This window comes from Haliaeetus leucocephalus, unplaced genomic scaffold (assembly GCF_000737465.1).
Source record: "Haliaeetus leucocephalus isolate CR32 unplaced genomic scaffold, Haliaeetus_leucocephalus-4.0 Scaffold229, whole genome shotgun sequence".
NCBI classification, from domain to species: domain Eukaryota; kingdom Metazoa; phylum Chordata; class Aves; order Accipitriformes; family Accipitridae; genus Haliaeetus; species Haliaeetus leucocephalus.
The window spans coordinates 8,782,605-8,805,819 of NW_010972665.1; the positions used below are offsets into that span (position 1 = coordinate 8,782,605).

General features: G+C 39.8%; 1 protein-coding gene across 4 annotated transcripts in view; it reads right to left on the reverse strand.

Moving 5' to 3' along the window:
* Positions 1-1,287: 1,287 nt before the first annotated feature.
* The window catches only part of OGDHL (oxoglutarate dehydrogenase-like), a 51,613-nt gene continuing 29,685 nt past the window's right edge, over positions 1,288-23,215 (reverse strand). For 3 of the 4 annotated variants that reach the window (XM_010567855.1, XM_010567857.1, XM_010567858.1), the window contains 8 exons: positions 21,788-21,915; positions 11,444-11,622; positions 8,130-8,201; positions 6,667-6,792; positions 5,982-6,054; positions 3,715-3,878; positions 2,337-2,491; positions 1,288-1,546 (listed from right to left, as the gene is read on the reverse strand). In XM_010567855.1, the coding sequence (XP_010566157.1) occupies positions 1,423-1,546; positions 2,337-2,491; positions 3,715-3,878; positions 5,982-6,054; positions 6,667-6,792; positions 8,130-8,201; positions 11,444-11,622; positions 21,788-21,915 (1,021 nt within the window). In that variant the 3' untranslated portion in view covers positions 1,288-1,422. The remainder of the gene's footprint in view (positions 1,547-2,336; positions 2,492-3,714; positions 3,879-5,981; positions 6,055-6,666; positions 6,793-8,129; positions 8,202-11,443; positions 11,623-21,787; positions 21,916-23,215) is intronic. The other variant, XM_010567856.1, reaches the window with a different exon arrangement.

Here is a 23,215-nt window from a genome sequence, read left to right on the forward strand (position 1 = left end):
CACTCTGAGACCACCCTGCTGTGCAGTGCCTCCCAGGAAGCCAAGCACTACTTCCCAGGAAGAGAAACAACCCCTGCTGTTCTCTCCCCTCCAGCACCTGCTGTACATCAGCCACCTTACACAGAGCCAGCTCTTGAGGTGGTTCACTTTTATGTCCATACTGAAAGTACATGGCAATTGATATCCTAATTGACAAGTAAACACAAAGGGGGAAAAAAGAAAAATTGACAAAAATCAATTACTACTTGTACAAAACCACAGCACGTGCCTTTGGTCAATCAGCAACTGTTGCTTGCTCACCTTCCTCTTAACATAAAAAAAGGTGACTAAATCAGGAACTGCCACTTCAGAGTTGAATTAGTATCAGCAAGGAGACGCGAGGCAGGGATTAGCACTGGACAAAGCAGAGAACCCGCTCCTTGTTGCACAAACACAGATTTCTCATCCAAATGCCACCTTTTTACAGGTGCTACCAGGTCAAAGAAAAGCAGATCCTAGTAGTTTGGTGAGGGAAAGAGTGTTCAGCCAAAACGAGGATGTTCACAGGACCCCACAGTTCCCTAATACCACAGAGCATCAAAGCAGGCAGCCCAGGGAGTGGGAGCAATTGGTGCTGTCACCTCTTACTTGTGAAGTCATTTGACGCTGAATTCTCCTGCTGATCACCCACTGCTCCATCAGCTGTGGTCTTGTGTAGACATCTTCCCTCCCCAGCTACCCCCAGCAAACCTTTTCATGGTCCCTTTTATTTCTGCCTTCATCACCCTCCTCCAGCTTATACCCAAGTAATCCACACCACTTTTGTTGTCACCCATAGTTTAGCAACTTTGTAATCTGACTCCCTATTTCCAGCCTCCTCCTCACATCACCAGGCTACCTTACCATCTCCTTCCAACAACCATACTCAGTACACTTCTCTACCAAAGTCATCTATCAACTCTTTGCTTTTTGGCTTCATTACTCCTCTCCAATATATCTAGAAATAACTGTCAACCATTTTCCTTGTAACAATGCACCTTGTTTACGTAGTGGCTCCCAAATGTGCTCTTCTTTTTCAGGGATGTGCGTAACTATCATGCTGTCCATGCCTGTCCTACTTACTTACAGTAATTAGTGCCCGCAGACTGAGATTAGAGCCTCACTGAGCTAGCACTGTATCTTTGGACAGGAGACTCTGCTTGTGCCAGAGAGGTCCCAATCTAAATAGACAAGTGACAAAAAATGGTGGAAGGTAAGTTGGAATTTTTTTTTTTTTCCTTACAAACTGGGGAGCAAGGTGCAGATTAATGAAGTCAGCTGCTGGATCGTTTTATCTGGTAAAGGAAAAGTATGTAACTTCCAGTATTTTTCCCACTTTTATCTCCTCTTTCGGATGGAGTGATTTGAGAGACTACTAGTCAGAGATGGGTCGGTGCCCTGCAGTCAGAATGTCTTTCCCTCAAAGGCCTCCAGGTTGAAAGCTGTGTCCAAGAACCTTCTGAGTGATACCAGATGCGTGTTCTTGTTGCCTGTGGCAGCTGCAGCAGCAGGCTCTCGGCCAACATACCTTTGTGACAAAAAGAATTGGGCAGACAAATGAGGTGAGAAGAGAGACTATTTTGACACTAACAAGCAAGAGAACATGCTGCTAAATGCATTCAAGTCAGCTTGGCAGATTTGGACATTTAATCATCAATCTTTCTTAAATAAAAATCAATCTAAGTTGCACCATCAGTTATACCTTCTGGTCAGCTTCCCCCTCTTTTCCCCCTCCCATCAATATTAAGCTGTGTCTTCTTCCCCATCCCCCCCAGAGCAGCCAGCTACACTGTCTCATAATTAGGTAACTTGCTTTTGGCGATCAAGACTCTCATTCCTCCAACAGCTGCATGGGCAGATCCGAGAGTCAATTATCTAAAATAAATGCAAAGGTACCTGGACTGAGCTCTTACAACAATTGTTTCCTCCAGAAACCTAATATTTGGAGCGAAATTCTTAAAAAAATGCAGAATCTTAGACAATAAGAGAGAAAATTCCAGGATAGCTAAGTGCTGTGCTAAGTGACAATAAATACAGAGCTAGCTGCTACTGATTTTCTTTTAGAACTACAAGGAGGAGCAGCATATGCATGATGCATTTGAGATAGTCATCTAGACTTTTGCCTCCTTCATCCAAGAACCCAAACTCAGAGGTTCTGATTTGTGAAGAACCTGACTTCCCCAGGAATAACATCCTCAAATCAAAAACAAATTTAAAGAAAAAAACCCCAAACAAAACCAAACCAAAAGAAGCCTCAACCAAATTTAAAAGCAAACAAATCAGCCCAGGAGACGGAGCAATTCTTTAAAGTCTCATACCATATAGGTCGAGTGTGGTTCACAATAGTGCGGAAACGAGGTTTGACATAATCATAATATCCACTGTTTTTGTGTTCCTCCTGACACCAAACTAGATCAGCACCTGGATACTTCTCAAGTTCTTCTTTCAGCAAGTCAAAGGGGAACGGTGAGATCTGGAAAGAGAGGGTAATAACTGGCAAAGCTTTCCCTTACATGGTGTTAGCCCATGGTAGGAAAGCCTTTTATCTATCAGGTATTACAACCACCCATTGTAATTAACCATTTAGTACCTAACATAATTGCTATATGTTCTTTAAAGTGACTCGTATTTCTTTAATTGATTTCATGCTGTCAGAAGTGAATACACACATATTTTATAGTTGTACCAGTATGAACAGAAGTAGGTCATAGTCCAGATCTCCTGCATTCCTACAGTTTTTCTAGTGAAGTAGCTGTGACAATACAAGTCCTTAATTAGTGAATGACAATATAGCTGCAAAGTGTACTTATTCACAACGTTTAAACCTAGCAGGTTGGATATACAAATTTAAGGTGCCATAATATTGTAACCTTCACTTTGTCACGTTGTTCTGGAAAAGTTACCAAGCTTTCTGGATCTCATTGTCCATGTCCTGGTTTAACCCCAGCCAGCAACTTAGCACCACGCAGCTGCTCACTCACTTCCCCCCCCATCCAGTGGGATGGGGGAGAAAATCGGGAACAGAAATAAAAATTGTGGGTTGAGATAAGAACAGTTTAATAGAACAGAAAAGAGGAAACTAATAATGATAATAACACTAATAAAATAACAGTAATAATAAAAGGATTGGAATATACAAATGATGTGCAGTGCAATTGCTCACCACCTGCTGATCAACGCCAGTTAGTCCCCAAGCAGCGATCTCCCCACCCCTACTCCCCCAGTTTATATACTGGGCATGACGTCACAAGGTATGGAATACCCCATTGGCCACTTTGGGTCAGCTGCCCTGGCTGTGTCCTGTGCCAACTTCTTGTGCCCCTCCAGCTTTCTTGCTGGCTGGGCATGAGAAGCTGAAAAATCCTTGACTTTAGTCTAAACATTACTTAGCAACAACTGAAAACATCAGTGTGTTATCAACATTCTTCTCATACCTAACTCAAAAACATAGCACTGTGCCAGCTACTAGGAAGACAATTAACTCTATCCCAGCTGAAACCAGGACAGTCTAGTACACTCTTGATGTGTTCCTTCTCCACAAGGCCATGAAGGATTAGATAATGTCTTGTAAGATGCAAAGTGCTATAAAAATGCTATCACCATCCTTTCTGGCAAGTGATATCTATTTAAAAGCATAGGAATCCCTTGCTGAAAGTCTCCCCAAGGACCCTGTCTTCTGAGGATCAGGGAGCTCACCTGTTCAAGCCTGGTTATAGCTACTTGTTTCTCCAGGTCTTGATTCTTTCTCTCTTTCACAAGATCATAGTATACTTTTCCTGTGCAGAAAATCACTCGCTTGACCTCATGTGGTGCATGAGCTGCCAGCCCATTCTCAGGAATCACACGTTGGAAAGTGGTACCTAGTTAGAGCACAAATTAGAAAAGTGATCTCAGTGAACTGCCATTGTAATAAAGCAGCCCAGGAAACAGTCCTTTACTGAGCAAGCAGCAGGTTGCAACAGTCACGGCGTTCTGCTGCCTCTCTACTCCTACTTTTCAGACCAGTAATTCTGCTAAAGTGCTAAGCAGTTTAGTTTCAAGAAGTTAAAAGACTGTCAATAATCCACTCTTCCACACTTAATAGACAGAAACATATTAACAGTGGATTCTTTTTTAGCTTTGTGTTGCGCATTACACCTTCAATTTTAAATTTATTGGATAGCTCACCTTTACGTCCCTTTTTTTTTTTCAGAGAATTACCTGAAATATTGTTTCTTCTTTCCAAGATGATCTCAACCACGTAACATTAATATAGGTTTAGAAAATTTTAGAACATTTTCATATAAAAGCATAACACATTCATAATGCAACTAAATCTGGCAACTGGAGAAATATTTACACAAGCACACACATTACTGCCATAAATTTATGTGATTTAAACCTTTGTTTGAGAGCTAAAACAGCGTTAGCCAAAGGAAGAATTAGCATAGTACTGAGCCATATGTTTAAGTGGTAAGATACAGTATCAGATGCATATCCTCACTGCTAGATATCTTTTCCCTATGATATCATCTCCCAGGAGAACAATTTGCTTGGGATACATGAAACTGGAAGAGGGACTTGATGGTCTAAAAGATCCTTTCCTTTGCTCTCTTATATGATTGATTAGAACTATTCCCACATTAACCAACTGCAAGGTAGCAGACAGTGGCATGACCTCCCAGTCTGAATTAGCACACCCACTTACCAGGAGAATAAGCTCCTGTTTGAACCATTTATCTTGAGGGGAGAAAAGCAGCAGCATGACCATATGAAGGAGGGACTGATTTATGTCAGAATTATCCTGTCTCACTGAACAGCAGAATTCTTCATTAAAAAAGACTGAATCTGCGCTTCATTGGGTCAGCTAGAGTCACTCTTCCTCTCCTTCTCAGCTTTCCGTTAAAAATAGAGCAAAGAGAGTTAGCTGAGAGTCAGCAATGCTTTACTACTTGCTGTCCTCTTCAGCAGGAACATGAAAGTATGTCAGAATTCAATGTTAATTAGGAGCTTGGCCACTGTTGAGTATTAGCCTGAAGTAGAGGGGACTCCCAAGACAAAATGACAAATCTCAATCTCTACAGAATTTCTAATCTGACTAATTCAAAAAAGCTTTTAAACAGTAATCAAAACCAGCAAATGCCTTTGCTTTAGAAGCAAACTTTACTCACCAACAAAAAGGAGATAATGCAATATTTAAGCATGTTTATATACTGTAACTTGCTTTTAAAAAACCAAGCAGTTAGTTACTCTTTGCTGAAAGCGGTCAAGACACCCACTAGAACTGGAGTCAGACCACCACACCTATCCTCTCCACACCCCTCTCACTCTGAATAATCACTTTAATCACTCACTTCATTTCACTACATTTCCTCATGCCACTCTAACATGTTCTAACCAGTGCATGGTAAGACAAACCCCTCCAGTTTTTGGTATTACCTCTGCAGTTGCTACATATCTCTTGGTGCTGATGGCATGCCAACAACAGCTGGAGTGGTAGCCTACAGCTCTGAACTTAACTGATCTCACTTCAGATCACTGGCGTGACATAGAAGCCCCAGAACTGAGCATTTTAAGAAGAAATAGGCCCCTCATTCTTCCAAATGGGCACAGTGTGATTACAACCTATCCCTCACATCTGGGGGCAGAGGGGCAGTACAAAGAACGAGTCAATTTTTATATGAAGAGAAAAAGAGCAGAGGGACCTAACAGCCTATTGAGAGGAATATCCCTGCAGAGAGGGGAATGCATTTTTCACTGCCTTTAAGATTAACGGTTGATTACAAGAGAAGCCTGTTAAAATTAAGAATCTGTACTTGATAGCAGACTTTTCAGCAAAAGTCCATACTAGATCTCACTACAACAGCTCCACAGAAATTATGCCAAAGGAAAAGGCAAACTCCCCAGAGCAGATTCTCTTCTTCAGTCTGACATGCAACTTGGTATAGCTCATTATTTGTCCACAATACTTTAAGGTGACCTACCAGACACCATTTCATCAAAACTGGATTTAGCTTCTGGATGCCTCAGCAGTGACTTGGGTGTCAAAATAATCAGCTGTAAGACAGAAATATTTCCAACACTCAGGAACTGCTTTATCTACATTATTACATGCAACATTTGTAACACTGTTCATACAAAAACCACAAACTGAATATGCTATAGATCAAATTAATGTGAATAGCAAACACAGTAAATTATTTTTTTCCTGTTTTGAAAGCCTAGGAAGTTTCAAAATTATTCAAAAGATTTAGGTACTCCACTCACTTTAAAGGTTCTCAAAAACCATTGCTTATGCTTCTTTTTTGAGAACAAAATGAAATCACAGGCTATGAACCAGTAATACATTCAACAGTTTTATCTTAGGTTTTTGAAGTTTCAGCAATTAGACATGCAGATTATAGTTATGTAACCTGTTAGGTACATTGTGTCTTGACAAGCTCATCTGAAGGTCTGCACAGCTAGAAGGAAGTAAAGCTGAAAATTAAGTTTTACTAAGTCGGAACTGAGTTTCATTCCGTCAAATCAGCGATTTCAACCTGTGTTCAATTAAGGTTTTTCACCAATGATTCTTGTTCTTTTCAGCAGTACGTCATACACAAAGAAAGACCCCGCTTTATGTGAGGGTTAATATACCTAGAATAACCAAGTCCATCACAGTAACTTTACCGGTTTTCTGAATGGCAGCAAGATCTGTCTTCTGAGGACGTGAAAGTAATTGGCTGGAGTTGAACAATTCACCACAATCCAGTTGCATTCATACAGCTGGGAGACTTCAAACTGCTCACTGAACTCCTGAGAGAGACATTAAAGGCGTTAAAAAAACGTCTAAAAGATCAGAAAAAAAGGCCTGAAAGCCATCCTTCTATTTCTGACTCTTAGCAACTCCCTTCCTCAAAAAACTTAATTAGCAGATCTCTGCTGAGATTATATTATTAGCTAGGGAAGCATCCCTACAAATCATTCTCTTCTGTTTCTACTTCTTCCCAAAAATGTATGCAAATAAATGCAAAAAGCTTCCATTAATTTCGGCAAGCTGGGAAGTCCAGGATGGAAGGGTGAGGAGGACTAGGACTTCAGTAGGTGGAAGACAAAATAGAACCCCTTTGAAAGGATCTTAAAACTATAATTCATTTTTTGAGTGTATAGTTAACTCTCTCTCCCCCCCATTTTTTGGTAGGTGTCCTGTCCTCTTATACTATATTTTAATACATAAAATTCATACGGTTTATATTTATGTATTTTACAAATATGGGGGGGGGGGGATCCATATCTACGTGCATATATATTATTAGGTAAGCATGTCTATAGGTATAGGTGCAATAATCTCATTACGGATTGGTACAGCACCTAACATGATTTCCTGGTCCATGGCTTGAGCTCCTACCTTCTATGATAAAATTTCTAACTTGCTTATTGCGTGCAATTGACAGTGCTTAAATATAGTCAAACAAACAGGTCTTTATTCTGCCAGTACACTGACAAAAATCACTTTTAGATGAGGAGGAACATGGCTTTGGAACTATCATTGCCCCAAGGGTAACAAACCCAAGGCCCAAACGGAAACATACATTTTATTCTGCTTTTTTTTTTAATTGGTGGGCTTTTCAATTAATGTATAGCAGTGTTTCTTAGGAAATCTGCAGCAGGGAAGTGGATGCCCAGTATCCTGTAGAGCTATGTACTTTATCTGTAGAAATGAATGACCAACGTATGAAGGTCTTAGCTGAATCAAATTTAGAAGTTGCTTATTTTGGTGTTCCCAGCAGTACTATTTAGCTCCACTGCAAAAAGCCAGGTGTAGTCTCACTTGGCCTCCTTCAGAAATTAGCTAGAGACACCTATTTGCAGTATGCACAGCAATATAAACAAGCAGAATCACTGGCCCTGAGGAATAGCCATAAAAAGATCATGCTGCCAGAGATTAATTGTATATGACCTCAGCTTTGCAATGAAGCAGCACATACTGCATACTTCCATTACTCTTACTGGGATCAAGTTAATGTTACACCAAGGCCTGAAGCTAAATCTTACCCCACTATACCTAGCTAAAAGGATGCTTCTTACAAAGAAAAAAATCTCTGAGATGTGAAAAGCAAAAAAAGGACATGGCCTTTGACAAATCTACTTACTGGATAAGCATCAGAATCATCATTGCTCATCTGCAGAAACCTCTCAGGCCTGGCTGATGAATGCTCTGGACCCTGGTAAAGGTATCATTTAAAACAACATTAAAAAGCCAAATCAGCAGTTAGACATCAGTCTAGGTCACGCTCTGCGTAAGTACCTCCTATCACCCTGGCAGCTCTGCACCAGGCTGCACATGTGCCCCCCCCAGCCAAAGGCATCAATGGCAGCAGCAATAGGAAGAGAGGACACACTGCAGGACTGGAATTCTTTGTCTTCTATAAACTGTTTTCATAGGAGAAGATTAGGTTTCACATGGATTTCCAATGATTTCACCATCTGCAAGTAATTTCTAGCTTCTGTATAGCTGTACAATGAAGACCAGTGAAAGGGCAGTAGGTCCATGGGGGCACAAGAACAACCTTGCTTATGCAGGGCAAAAAGGAGCAGAAGGAATATCAGGAAGTGAAACACCACATGCGTCAGTGTACTGCAGTGACTCACACTTCTTTGGGCCAAATCACAGTTGCATGCTGAACAGGAGCAAACACAAAAAGTTAACTGCCGACTATCTTTGCTATATTAGCAACAAAAGCAGACTCAGGATCTCTCTCCTACCATTGTTCACTGTTCAGTACCAGACAAAATAGCCTAGGTGAATGCTTCAGCTAAAATGGATCAAAATACACGTACACATTATCTGCCAAACTAACCTATGATTAATTTCTGCCTCCTCGGGAGGTATTTTACGTTCTGTCAAAGTACTGAATGCTCACATCCACTGCCTCACTAGCAGTACCCAAGGTAATTTCTCTTAGTGCACAAAGATTGTTAGATCCATTTTACACTAGCAAAACACGCATGCTGGCCACAGACTATATCAGGAATAAGGAGTATAACAGAATCTGTTATCTTTCCTCTCATGTCCTTGTTTATAAAGGATGAGAGAAAGCTGTGAGGAGTACGAGAATGCAGTATGCTTTTTTATTTATTGCTAATGCTGGCAGCCTTTGCTTGTTCAAGTGACAGTTACTGTTAGGAAGGACTTTCATTTTGGAGACAGCTGCAAAGTACTTTAACGTGAAGTTATAAACTATTACAGCTCTCAAATCTCTCCATGACTCCTAAGCTAACAATGTTCATAAAGAGCTTTTTTCTTTATATGGCCGTCTCTCATCATAACTTCCTCTGTTGAAACCTTAATATATGATCTCCAAAATCACTCATTTTTCTGACAGCTAGTAGTCCACCTTGATTCAACACATCATCCTCCCTGATTTCAAGTGCAAGAGTCACTCTATGGACTAAGGGAATTCAAAGGAAAAAAACAGTCCACCAGCAACAAAGGAGTAACATAAACAGCCAAGAACTGTGCCTTGCATAACTACTCTTTTGAAGTCTGTCTCCACTTTTGAGGCACCAAATAATCTGGTCATAGATGGGTAAAGGCTTGAGAACAAGCAGCAAAGTCGCGCAAAATTATGGTGCATAGTAACAGTCCAATATTGCAATACCTCTGCTGTATACATCTATTTGCTGTAAATCAAATCCTACACTAAGTACAACCTATACATGCACAAACATAGTGCTTCACAAGCACACTGAATTCAGTAGGCTGGAAACTGAGATGTTACTAGCAAACAATTAAAGGAGAGACACGTGAGGCTTCCCTCATACACACATACGCTGCCCCAGCAACAACCTCAATCCAGAGCTTCAATGTTCACATCCATCTTTGATTTCTCTGCTGACACCGCCAGTCACGTTGCCAGCAACTGCTGCGTGGGATGGCATAGGGTTTACTGTGACCACCTACCCAGTGAGACCTATACTGAATCCATTAGCTACTTTCAGATGAGTCCCCAAGGAGCCATTAGGCAGCAGAGTCTTTCAATCACAGCCAACTTGCCTGTGAATGCATGACCTAAAGGTGAAGGGATCCATATCCCATTACGAATCCTTCCCCAAATCATTCTGTCCCCAACACTGTAGTTATAGAGAGAATAACGCTTCTGTAATGGAAAGCTCCTCTGGGAAGATAACAGATTTCAACAGCCTGGTGGGATTCTTCAATATTATGAAAACACCTGACACTAGTAGCAAAATCAGCGTGTTTCAGAAGATCTGGGCAAAACTTAGCTGCCAAGTGGCTAAGAGAAAAGAAAGATTAACTGTATTTTAAGTAGCAGAGAACGAGCTCCCTTCAGTGGAGTGCTTCCCCGCAGAGGATCACACCTCCTGCTGAGGGCACATTCAGGCTGTCTCTCAAGATTCATTTTAAAAAAATTAATTTATCAAAACTCTTGTGAACAGTGTCAGACCCTTTATTCTTTACGCGCAAATGGGTATGGAAAGCCATTAATAAGATATGAATGCACCCCAGTATATCAGGACAGGATTATAATTGAATGGAAATAAACTGAACTGTTTGTGAGAATGGAAATGACGCAGTTTGTAGTGAAAGGGTCTAGAGCATTTATACAGATGGAGATATATATACACTGTGGCACATACTATGCTTTTCTTAATAGAAAACTAGAAACATACATGCATCAATTCATGAATGTTGATGCACTTGAAAAGGAGAAAAATCAACATAGCCTGATATGATGTTCATGTAACTTTAAAAAATAATCTAAAAGATTTGAAGAACAATTCTACTGCTGCTATGAACTTCATACATTATATACAGAGCGTGCCCATGCCCTTTCCCTTTAAGACACTGTCTAGTTCTTCCTACTAGCCACCAAAGAAAAGTCAACAGCTAGTAGAAACATTTTCCTTTCCAGAAAGAGGGAAATTTCTTATTATATCAAACTTACTCAATGTCAGTGATTTTTGAAGAAGTTTTAAAGCTGTTTCATATCATTTCATTGCAAGTTAGTGCAGAGTTTACACAGACATACTTCATGCAAAATAAAACCAAGCAAGTACTGCTAGACACTAATGATTTCTTTCTTACTGTACACTAAGAATCCAGCTTTCTAGGGAAAGAAGGCAGTGTCTTAGGGAAAGATAAAAAGATACCAAAAAAAGGGAAAGAAAAAAGAAGAGAATGGGAAAAAGTGGTACGTGCCACTAAGAAGGACACAAAGCTAAGAGCTCAGAAATATTTCTCAGGTTTTTTTGGTTCTCACCAATCAATCTGTCCACATTCTTTTCTGTAGCACTGAAGCAGTCCAACATGCTAAACAGTGCCTTCCTCCCCCCAGCTTTGTATCACTATTGGATCCCCAAGACACCTTTGGCTTTTACAGCCACAGAGGAAGGCACAGTAGGCAGCATTTCCCTGCCGCACATGCCAGCCAGCAGCTCTCACCATTCCTTCCATTCCATGTGGCAAGAGCAGGACGATCCCGTTGTGACGAACCCACTTGGCCTGGCCGGAGCTGATGAACTGGTCTATTATACACTGCGCCGTGTTGTGGAAGTCGCCAAACTGGGCCTCCCAGCACACCAGGGCATTGGGACTTGCCATAGCAAAGCCAAGTTCAAAACCTGAGAACCAAACAAGTAGGAGAAATTAGAAAAGAAACAGACTTGCTGAGAATTGTTTGTTTCTCATTAAAAAAAACCCCAAAACTAACAAAGAAACCCAACCAAAAACCCACCAAAACAAAAACCCAAAACAAGAGCATGAACTGGATTTTTGTGGCCCTGTTATAAATCACGCAGTTTTCCGTAGTACCATTTTCACCAGAAAGATTAGCAAATAACATTTTTCCAATCCTGACCCCAATCCTTCAAACTTTTCCTCAAACATTTAAATATCATAGGAGTTTCTAAATGAACAACTAAAACCCCTTGCTCAGCTCAGACTTTTGTGTGACGTTTTCCCAAGAGCTCACTGAGGTAGATACCATTTTTTCCTGTAAAAATCCACTTACAGCCCATTACTAGTTCAAGAAGCTACTTGTTAATTTTATTACTTGCACAGCCCTGCACAACATTGTCTTTTTTTTTTCCCCTCTCATATGCAGGCCCTGAACAAAATTATTGGTGATATCAATCTTCAGTCTATAGGCAGGATCATCGTCTTCAGATCTTCAAAAAAGCTTGAACATAATAGGTGCATGTGAGACACATCTGGGACTTGGGTAAACAATCCTTTCTTTGGCAGGGTTAAGGACCCTTTAGGTCTCTGCCTCAGTGGCAGAGAGGAGACCAGAAGTGCTCTTCATGGGGAGGCTATCACTGCTTCAGCTAATGAAAACAGGAAGAGGTAACCTTCTCCCTCTCCACTCTGTGTCAAAGATTTCAGGTGGTTTACAGTGGCAGGGAAGTGCAGAAATTTCCCTAAACTTGTGCTGTTTGAACGGTAAATTCATCAGAGTAGAGCAGAAGGGCCACACATTCCCACCTCCTCAGCCATGTTGGGTTAACACAGCAGGACAAACGTACTGCAGCAGCCTGGCTGACAGCAGCTCGGGTGTTTTGCACAGAGCAAGCCAGGCAGCTCCTTGTCTGCTCTTAAAACTTGTCAAGGCCCAAACATAATGGAAGGCTCTCAACAGGCTCCACAAATATCTCTTAAAGGCAGAAATAAATTATTAAGCTCACTGAGAGACCTGCTGTAGTACGATAAAGCCCCAGCTCTGCAACAGGACCTGGGGAGATGACTGGCAAAGAGAGAAAAGAAACTTAAACTGCTACTGCAGTGTAAGCTAGGTAATCGATTCCTAGTAGCTCTGCAGAGGCAAAAGAGAGAAAACTACAAGGGTGTTTGCATATGCTAGGTGGCCTCTGCTGTCTAGCATTTAAAAAAAAAGCAGAATTTTGTGTCAAGTCAGAACATGAAAACCTAGCTACGTGCAATGTACCTGTCTCAGTTTAATGACCACACTTAAATTTAAGGTATTTTTCTATACCACGTTCCATAGTGAACGCCTAAATGTATCTAATAATATAAAAATATATATTTGATATCTGATCATATTTTCCTTTGATACTTTGATATAGCTGAGCCTGGAGGGCTGAGCAAAAACCTGTATTCGTATTCTACACCTACAGTTTGGAATGATTAAAACCAAAAAAGTTAAAGCTCTCAGTGCTATGTAGCACTGCTCTGGTCGTAGAGGTTCTGACTGAGGGAAAACTGATTCAATACACATAGAGAATAAATATTTGATGGATAAATATGTTTTATGTTGAAGTTTTTAAGTTCTGCACAGAATATAAAGATCTGCTTTCAAATACAGAACTGCAACACAGGAAGACTCTCATTGAAGGTAACCCCAGCAGAGCAACTAGCTTTGCTGTTGTAAAATTTTATTTAAAAAGCTATGATAATGACCTGTAACTCTTTCCTGAGTAATTGCAAGACTGTAAAAAAAACTCAGAGTGAACTAACAGATTGATATGGATTTCTTACCTCTTTCCAGTTTCTTTATTTTAAGATCTGCGCATGTAACCTAAGTTGCAGAGTCCCATCCCACTACCATTGATCTACATGGAACTCAGCTTCATGATTTTGCTATGTACAAGTTACCGTAATTCCCATTTTTGCCTGGTTTCCTTACTGTGACACGGTAGCTGCTCAAATGCCATTCTACAATATAGGCTTGATAATAAAACCAGCTTAGGTAAAATGAACAGTTTCTGGTAACAAAATATCTGTCCTGCTTAATTCATCCCACTGGGCCACAGCTTCCCCCCACCTCCAAACACCCACAAGAGTAGTGTACATTTAATTAAGACAGAAATGCACCCAAGCCTGGCATTTTGGTATGCAGAGAGAAATCCCTTCATATCTGAGAGGACAGTACACCTATCTAGATACTATGCATTAATTTGGGTTTCTCCTCCTTTTTTAACTTGCGGACATTCTCAGGAGTACAGGACAAAATATCAGTCTGTAAAACCTCATGCTGTGGATAGTACTCCCAAGACCCAAAGGGGGCTATAAGCCCAAATACAATCGTAAGTCAGGTACCTAATATGTCTCCTAAATATTGTATATCAGTAAAATCCAATGCTACTTTGTGACCACCAGTATTTAGTAAACTACAGTAAACTGTTGAAAAGCCATGATAAAACCCAAAGTCATTGGAACTATAGTTACTGACTCTGATCAAACTCACTATACAACTCTTCTAATTAGAAAAGTTTCAGGAACATCAAAAAACTCAGGCTTCCTGGAAGAGACAAACTTAGCATCTTGACATTCTCCACCCACAGAAGGCTACTGCTACAGGGTCACTAGCAAGTGATAGCTGACATCTCTCATATACTTACATTTGTGAGTTATACCCTGGTGACTGAAGGCTGCAGTCCCTCTAGGAGAGCCTCCCTTTGTGGAATTCAGTGGGTAAGAGAACTACTTCAAAGGGAACTATAATACCAAAAAACTATATAAGCAATAACAGAAAAATACCTAAAATACCTTTAAGATGGCCTGGCATTCCAGGCATTAAAAAAATTTAATATATTATGAGATAGAAAAGAACACGTGGTACGTACAGCATATAAGTTACTTTGATGTTATCAGTGCAAGGTAATTGACTTAGCTATGGAGGAAGATTTCAGGATCAAGTCAAACCTATTCAAACCTTCTTTGTCCTTTTTCAGTTTTGTTCAACTTACTACTTTATGTTCACTACCAGAGAGATACTCAGATCTCTAAGCTAAGATTGAGGTCTTCACGTGCTGGATGCCACAAACGTACACAAGTGGTTCCTTCCCTGAAAGTTTTACTGTCAAAAGTGGAAACCAAAAAAAGAAAGAAAAAAAAGAAAAAGAAAAGAAAAAAAGAGAGTGAAGGACAAGCATTTCCACCTTGCAAAACTGAGAACTAATGAACATGCAGTTACAGGAAGTTTAAACTAACTTGTCCAGTCCCACAAGGAAAACCCTGAACAAAACTAGCTGAGATTAGTCATGTATCAAATAACTCCCTCCATAACATGAACTACAAGAACATCCTCCCAACACTTGACATGGAGGTTTGACATAGGTCATCTATGCACAAAACTGAAATTGCTTTAGCTTAACATGATGACTACAGCTAAATTGGGACTACAGGATTTCTTTCTTCTGCTCCAGGAACAGACTCTTCAGTCAATGTCAGTATACAAACTTTCCTGGAAGGTTAATAGAGGGACAACTGCAGGACAAATTAACTGCATGAGAGAAAAAGCAACAAAGGCTTCAAGTGAAATTGTTTATTCACAAAGAAAACAGTTTTACATATTGTTTTTATAGTGTGTTTTCATATTCGACTCCGTGGTAATTCCAACCCAGCTTTTTGTTTACCATCTCCATGGCAAGAAATCTTTGAGTCACTTGGCTTCTGGACTGCTGAACTCTGAACAGTCCATCCATGACTCCAGCAGATGCTCATGTTCACACCAAAAGGCAACTAGTAAGTTAGAGGCCAGAAGGAGACTGATAAGTCAGACAGACGGCCTTTTGTTTGTGAGTCACCATGACAGTGCATTACCAAAGAGGATGGCTTTTGCTGACCATTCCTTTGGTCTGACTGCCTGAATGGCCTTTCTTTCAGAACACTTTTTAAATCTGTCCTCCTTATTTGTGTGATTCTATTGTTTTCAGCACAATGCAAACAGTGGAAAAATTTACACAACTCCTTCAATGTGTGTTCCCAAAGGTATCTGAAAAATAGATTTCCCTAGATAGGCTTGAATCCCATTCTAATTTTACACAAGCATTAAGAGACCATTTCCACTGATTGGGTGACATGGTTGAGAAAATATGCAATATGTTCAAGACTTATTTGTGCATATGCTGCTCTCTGTAAGGATGGAGCAATCTAGCTTTTAGAGAAGAACAAACTGAGGTCTTGACTGCTTGGAGTTATCAATAATCACACAGTGCTTTTCAAAGAGTATGGACCTCTATGCATATTTAAAACGTGGTCAGAGCACACAACATTCTGTTTCATATACCAAAATCACCCCTAAAATTCACATGGAAAAAACGAGTGTCATTTCTTATTTCCTATCTTGTTGCCCACTTTGTGCTAATAATCTCCACAAGGTGACAATATCCCAGGTGAAGCTGCATTGAAGGGTGTGATCCTAACACAGATACCTTTTGCAAGCTTTCTGACAGCCATAAAAATATCGGGGAAAAATATATCCAAATGTAATCTATACATTTTTATTAACATTTTGAAGTTAATTCTGCCAAGACTACTATTTCATGGAACATGTGTCTGTGGTATACCCATCTTTGGTAGAACTCATTTTCTACCAGGCAAATGACGAGCTCCTAACATTAAAGCTATTCCATCAGTGATTATAGCAATTGCTAGGGAGTCTGTCAAGAATTACTGCTCCTACCTGCATGTGGAGAAAATAGTTTAAAGAGCAAGATCTGAGCTGCTAAATTAAAAAAAAAAAAAAAATTATTGGTGGAAAGACGTTCAGACAGATGCAAGGTGAACAACCCAGGAGAGGGTGAGGTGCTTCTCCTGAGAGGGATTTTTTGGGGCACCAGATGAGTCAAGGTCAGGGAAGGTGACCCAAGCTAGAAAGACTCCACAGTTCTAGAGACAGGACATGAACTGCAGGGGAACAGGTTCCTACCCAGGCCCCTCATTAGGGGTCAACGTCAGACCACAGTAAAGGGTTAAAAAAAACGCAGCGGAGACCTTGCAAACTTTCATTGTTTGTGTCTGCAGAGACAAGAACGGAACATCTCTTCAGAACTGTGCAAATTTTGTGAGTTTAAAGGATTAACTCTTACACAGCTAGAAACACAGAGAACAGGTTTAAGCTGTGAGGAAATCCAGTGCCAAGACAACCAGGCTGCAAGAGGTAGCTTTCAAAGAATGAGTAAAGGTAAAGAATCTGCACACCCAAAGGGTGGTGTAGAGCCACCAGCCAGCTCCCAACCACCAGGCAGCCAGCCGCTCGGGGCTCAGAGCACGCCAGGGGACAGGGGACCAGGACCCAGCACAGCAGTTTGGTAAACTTCCAAACTGAGAGGAGAGAGGAAAGAAAAATACACAGCACTTGACTAAGGTTGCAAAACTAATGTTTTAATTGCTGAAGTTCATTAAGGTCCCTAGATGACAGGCATAGCAGAAATTCTTGTTTCTATTAGTCCAGTTCCTGCTGTGCTCCCTTACTGTTCTTTCGTCACTCTGGCAGAGAAAGAGGTGTTGTCAAGCAAAGTGGCAGCTTACACAGCGTATTATGCTGTGTTTTTCCCCACAGCAGTTTTCATGACTGTCGTAAGAACTGTAGCCTCAATTAATGTAAGTAAGGCTATAGCTTAATTCAATATGATTTCAAAGTGACTTAAGGCATGAATGTTAACTCACGGTTATAGAGGGCTTATCAGAGCAGGGATTTAACGTCAGAATGAAGAAAGTTACAAAGACAGATTTGTGCTATGTTTAACAGAAAATCTAAGCACAGGGACTAATAGAGGGACACGCACCCTTTCACAAACCCAAACACAACCCAGGAGAAAGTGAAGTTAATACCCACCTGGTGGCTGACTATTAAACAGAAAGACTGATGCCTTCTTAGAGCTCCATGCAGATGCCATTGAGAACCTGGTCCTTCGTTACTACAGTCTGTCCTATTTCCTAACACAATTTCTGAGAGGTAATTGTATTTGCTACTCCTAATCTTAAAAACATGTTGTTCTGAATGAATAGTAATACTACATATTTCATCCTAGGAGTGTATTGCAAAAAAAAAAAAAAAAGTTTAAATCAATACCTGTCCCCTTCCCTTTGTCTTTTGCTTTAGACATGACCTTTCCCCTTGAAAAAGCTGTACTCCAGGTCTCATGGTTCAGGAATTTGCTGAACTATGCACTGGTTCCAAGTCTATCTTGCCTGGTTGTTCCTTGGAACTTCCCAGTACAGAATGCTACAGCCCAAGACCTCTCAAAGCCAGTACTGAACCTGACAGAGGGAATCATACCTCCTGGGTGGTGAATCAACACTACACAAGTCATTCTGAGGGTAGTAAAGAAAGACAGGAGATCCTTTCAAGTATTTAAAAAATGCTGAAGAGGTAGCATGGAGTGCCCGTAAGTTACTTTTGCTTTTCTCCTCTATCTCAATCAGCAAATAAACTCAAACTTTTTTTGCTTAAATGACTTCACACAGCCATCACTTATACTCGCAAACATTCAGTTTCAGTAAAAGGGAAAATTTATAGCTAGATGAGTGGATGCACAACTAGATTGTAATAATCTGGATATAGCTAAAAATAGTAGACATAGGATGTCAGACAAAATTATCAGAGGTTGTTAAATACTCTGACTTAATGCCCCAGTAACACACACTCCACAGCTTCCTGTATACAAAACATAAGGAAATGTTTGACCTACAAGTTAACAAGACTGCCTTTGTTTTATTTCTAAGTGAAATCAGTCTTGTCAGAGTATCATTTTAATGGAGCAGTTATACCCCAGGTGTTCCTAACCAGCTCAACAATAACTTGGTGCAAAGCTCACAGCTCCGAACAGATGTCAGCTCTTGGCTTATGTACCTGCCAAGGAAATAACCTGTAGTTTTATCATGCTGCGATGTTCAAGCCATTTTTACTTAGCTCTGATTCACAGAAACTAAGGGAATTCCCAAAATGCTTCCAAGGTGCTGCATGTTAACAGAGTCATAAATTAAATTCTTAACACCTTTTCTTTTTTTCCCTTTATATCCTCTCACAACCCTCCCACCCCTCACCAAATACTTTGGGGCACTAATCCCAAACTGTTCCTTGTAACAGGCTTATATAGTAGAAATCGCAGTTAGAGAAAATAAAGTGTTGGCGGTTTTTGCTACTTCTGAAGAATCAACTCCATGTACTGCAAGCATTCACTTATTCTTCCATGTAGTAAAAAGGAGACCCGGTGGTGTTACCAGACAAACGGGTAACAATTCTAATTGCTCCTCTTTGACCGAGATGCTTAACTAGAAGAGACATGTTCACACACTGCTGCTTATCCCAACACTGTCTCTCTATGGATACAATACACAAGAGTAAACATGTTGGAAAAGGTTGATATGTAAAAGCTGGCAAGGGAGAGGAAACTTAATTATAAAATCACTTCAACATAGAAACATGGCATTTTTAGTTAAAAAAAAAATCACTTAACTATTTATATCAATTTAATCTCCTTTACTGCTAAAAAACCATCTCAGACATAAGGGATTTAAAGTTCTTAACAATTAAAAATATCAGTACTATTAGTTTTGAAGAAGCTGTCATCACATCTGCTGAAGCAGAATTGCACAGAAATGGTAGTCTTGTTTTCAGTGTATGAACAAACCTGTACTTTGCGCTATTGCTTGTATTCAATGAAAGTTATTAAATCAACTTTCACAGGTTGCCCAGAGAGGTTGTGGATGCCCCATCCCTGGATGTGTTCAAGGCCAGGTTGGTTGGGGCTTTGGGCAATCTGGTCTAGTGGAAGGTATCCCTGCCCATGGCAGGGGTGGGTGGAACAAGATGATCTTTAAAGTGATCTTTTCAACCCAAACCATTCTATGATTCTATGATTTCTGTTGCCGGGGAAGGTGGAAGAGCAATAGTGAGCAGGATGAGATCAAGAAAGAGAAAGAAAGAGAGCCCGCTTAGTTAACTGTTTAAAGAACAGAATTGTGACAATAAGAATTGCCCTTCAGATCATATCAACACTAAGTTTCCTAGACCTACTGAGGTGTAAATTTTGGAACAAGATCAGATTTCAACCATATCTAGACATTTGTCACTTTCACTTTTGGATAGCTTACTTGAATGTAAAAAAAAAAAACCCAAACCAGAAACCTATGACCCACTTACCCATAACATTTGCAGGAACACTGTAAAGAGGCTCAAGTTAAGAAACCCCAGACCAAACTGTGAGAAACAATAGGAAATTGGAAACAAACAAACAAAAAATCATTCTCTGAAATTAAAGTCTTGCTTTTTAGCTATGCCAATTATTTGCCTTATGTTTATACACATCCTCTCTTGCACTCTCCTATTTAGTTTACATTTACATGTTACTATATTAACTTATAGAGATACAAACTTCTGTTCACACCAATTCGGCCACAGCACTAACAAAAATACCTAAAAAATCTCAGCTCTTCAGCCCATACTCCAACTATACAGTTTTATACCACTTTAATTTTAATATTATTAGCAATAGGTAATACGTAGCATATGTTAAAATGACTACGTGATCAAATATTTCTGGAACTTTGAAGCAAGCAGCTATCAATTACCATCTTTATCTACTACAATGTTTCATCTTTTTCCTTCACACTAGCTCCAAAATGGATATGAAACAATATTTCATTATTTATCCATAGAATCAATAACATTTTTTATACATTATTAGATGTATTTGTTTTGTGCTTCACATTCCTCTTGCCACCCTCATCATGTCAGAGTGAGGTTATCCATTCTCTGCAGCTGAAGGTAAAATGTCTGTCCAGTACCAAAGATATAATTCACTATGATTACCGCTATCACTAACAAGATTTTGTTTTCTTGAAATAGCACATCCAGAATAGCAGTTCAGATAAGGCTAGGATGGATTTTTATATCTGCATTACAAAGTGTCCCTGATTTTGCTGGCAGTTCCTCCCCTTTTGAGAAAGCATTAGGTGCATGTTCCAGCACTGCCAGGATCAACCACAGCAGCTGGATACTTTCAACTGAATCCCAAAATTGTAAAATGTGGAGAAGCTTCTTTAAGAGATGCCAGAACCTGAGAGGGAGAGCTTTGATATCCGTTTCATACATATCTGTTTTACAGCTTTTTTTCCACATTCTCTTTCTTGCCGAGTTCTGCTTCTTGTATAGCTACATTATTCTCTGAAATTCATCTTCTGTCATTACTATGTAATCTCCTGTTGAATACTAATGAGACCAATGCTAGCATATTCTGTGACTTTTCCACCAAAAGCTACTTAAGTCTCCCAGTTCATAGTTTTGAAGTACAAGCAGGTTCTAAGCAGCTTAAACAAATGGATGCGCTATTTGAAGAGCACAGAAAGTTTTGCACTGCAAGCACACTGAAATCTGCAAATTCATATGCCTGATACCACAGGTAACACATTCAAAAAATTACAAGAAAATAATTAAAAAAGAAACAAAACCCACTAACACACACCCAGTTGAAGTTTTCCCCTAGTTTTTAATTTATTCTAAAATGTTAAAACTAAAATATACATTAAAACCAAGACCCATCATAGCACACTGTAGGAAAAAAAACCAAGAGTTTGGCTTAAAGTGTATACTCCTATGATTTTTTAAAACTTCAAGGTAAGAAGACAATAAGGGCCAAATCTTACAATGAACAGGGTAAATTTACTGCATCTCTTGGTAGAACCACTTTTTTCAGGGGGTGGAGGGAAATCAGTTTAGGCATTTTGATTGGATTTTAGGCCCCTGTTCTGCAATTGCTGGCTCTGACCTGATACAAAACTGTTATGAATGTGATAATGTCAAAATACAACAAAGGCAGAGTTTATTATTAAATGCTACTAGCAGAAGGAGATATTTTTTGTTTGTTTTGAGGCTTGGCAAACTCAAGTAACAAAGTAAAACTTTGTAGCCAGAAGGCTTAACCACATTAAAGTAAAATCTGAAAAAAAATTCCTCTTAGTTAGCAGTCATCATTTCCTACATCTTGTTTGAGACCTATTTAAACACAAGCAGATCTGTCAGATAGTTACCCCGAGACATACCTAAGACACCATATTCAGAAAGGGAGCTGTTGCACACAGTATAGGGAGCCTGCTGCTCCCAGAGATGATTCATGGGAACACACGTTCTCTTGTCAACTTCTTGATCATGAAGCACATGATGACGATGGCTGTAAATAGTTGTTGAAAGAAATTTATTAGCTAAGAATAACTTTGGGCTTTAACAGAGCTATTTTCAAAGATAAACCATCAAAGCTATGTTCTAGAAAGCATGCAAGCAACACAGTTATCTTTGCTTTACCTAACACCCTGGTTTGGTTGAAACCTAGCAATACAATCATGCCTAAATACAATTCCTGCACTATAAGGACTTCCACTGACTATCCAGGCTTGTTCTCAAGCACTCGTGGAAACTGAAAATACCTTATTACTAGTAGATCTTGGGGGGAGCGGGGAAGGGGTGGGGAGTTGTTGCTGTAAAATAGACTGATTAAAGTAAAAACAACAGACAGAAGAACAAAATTGTTACTAAAAACATTTCACACTGCCTCCCTGGCAAATTCTATTAATCTTTTCCTTAAATCAACTGTTGTCTTTTATGCAAAAATTTAATCTAATCTAATCTCAGCACCAAGACTTGAAGCAGTTGTATCCTCTTTTCTGCTGTTTCCACTCATATGCACCATTTACAGTTCTCTAGAACACCATTAATCAGCATTAGAATGGGGCACCCAGGAACACTACCAAAACAGAGATGACTGAAGTAATTACTGTAATCCATTAACTCTCTGAGCAGACTAACTGAGTGAATCACACCAATATGTCTAGCTTTACAACTGCTAACATAAAGACAGTTATTATACTGGTAACAATTACCATGTGTTGTATGGCTGCCAACACTGAACTGAAGACTGAATCTTTTTGTACTTCCCTTTGCCATAATGAATGCTAGCAAAAGAGCTCTGAAATTTATTTAGAAGTCAACAATATACGGCCAGGAAAAGATAGAATCCTTGAAGAACAGCACAGGGAGGGAAGTAGATAGAAAGGAGAAAACACACACACCAGATAGCTGTTAGGCAGAAACCATTTTTGCCACTGTCATTTTATTTTTGTCATTCAGCTAAAGATAGAAGGCTTAGCTAGGTGATAAGCTTCTTGAGCACAAAGTTTTGTGTTTCCCCAGCAAAAGGTGATTACAACGAGCATAGAAGGACAGCGAGAAATATACAGACATACAAGTCAGATATTGCTATTGTGCAATTGTCAGGTTTACTGACATCAGACTAGTACAAAATCAAGTCTCTCTCTCCCCATTTCCTTCCCTTCTCCAGAGTGTGTCTCCAAGATGAGAAGGGGCCAAGTCCTTCTATCTGCAGCTTTATCTAGCTTCTGTCTATTGATAATGTTGAGTACTGAAACAGGAAGAAAGCAAGCCATCACATTGAATACTGTCAGAAAGTACTATTT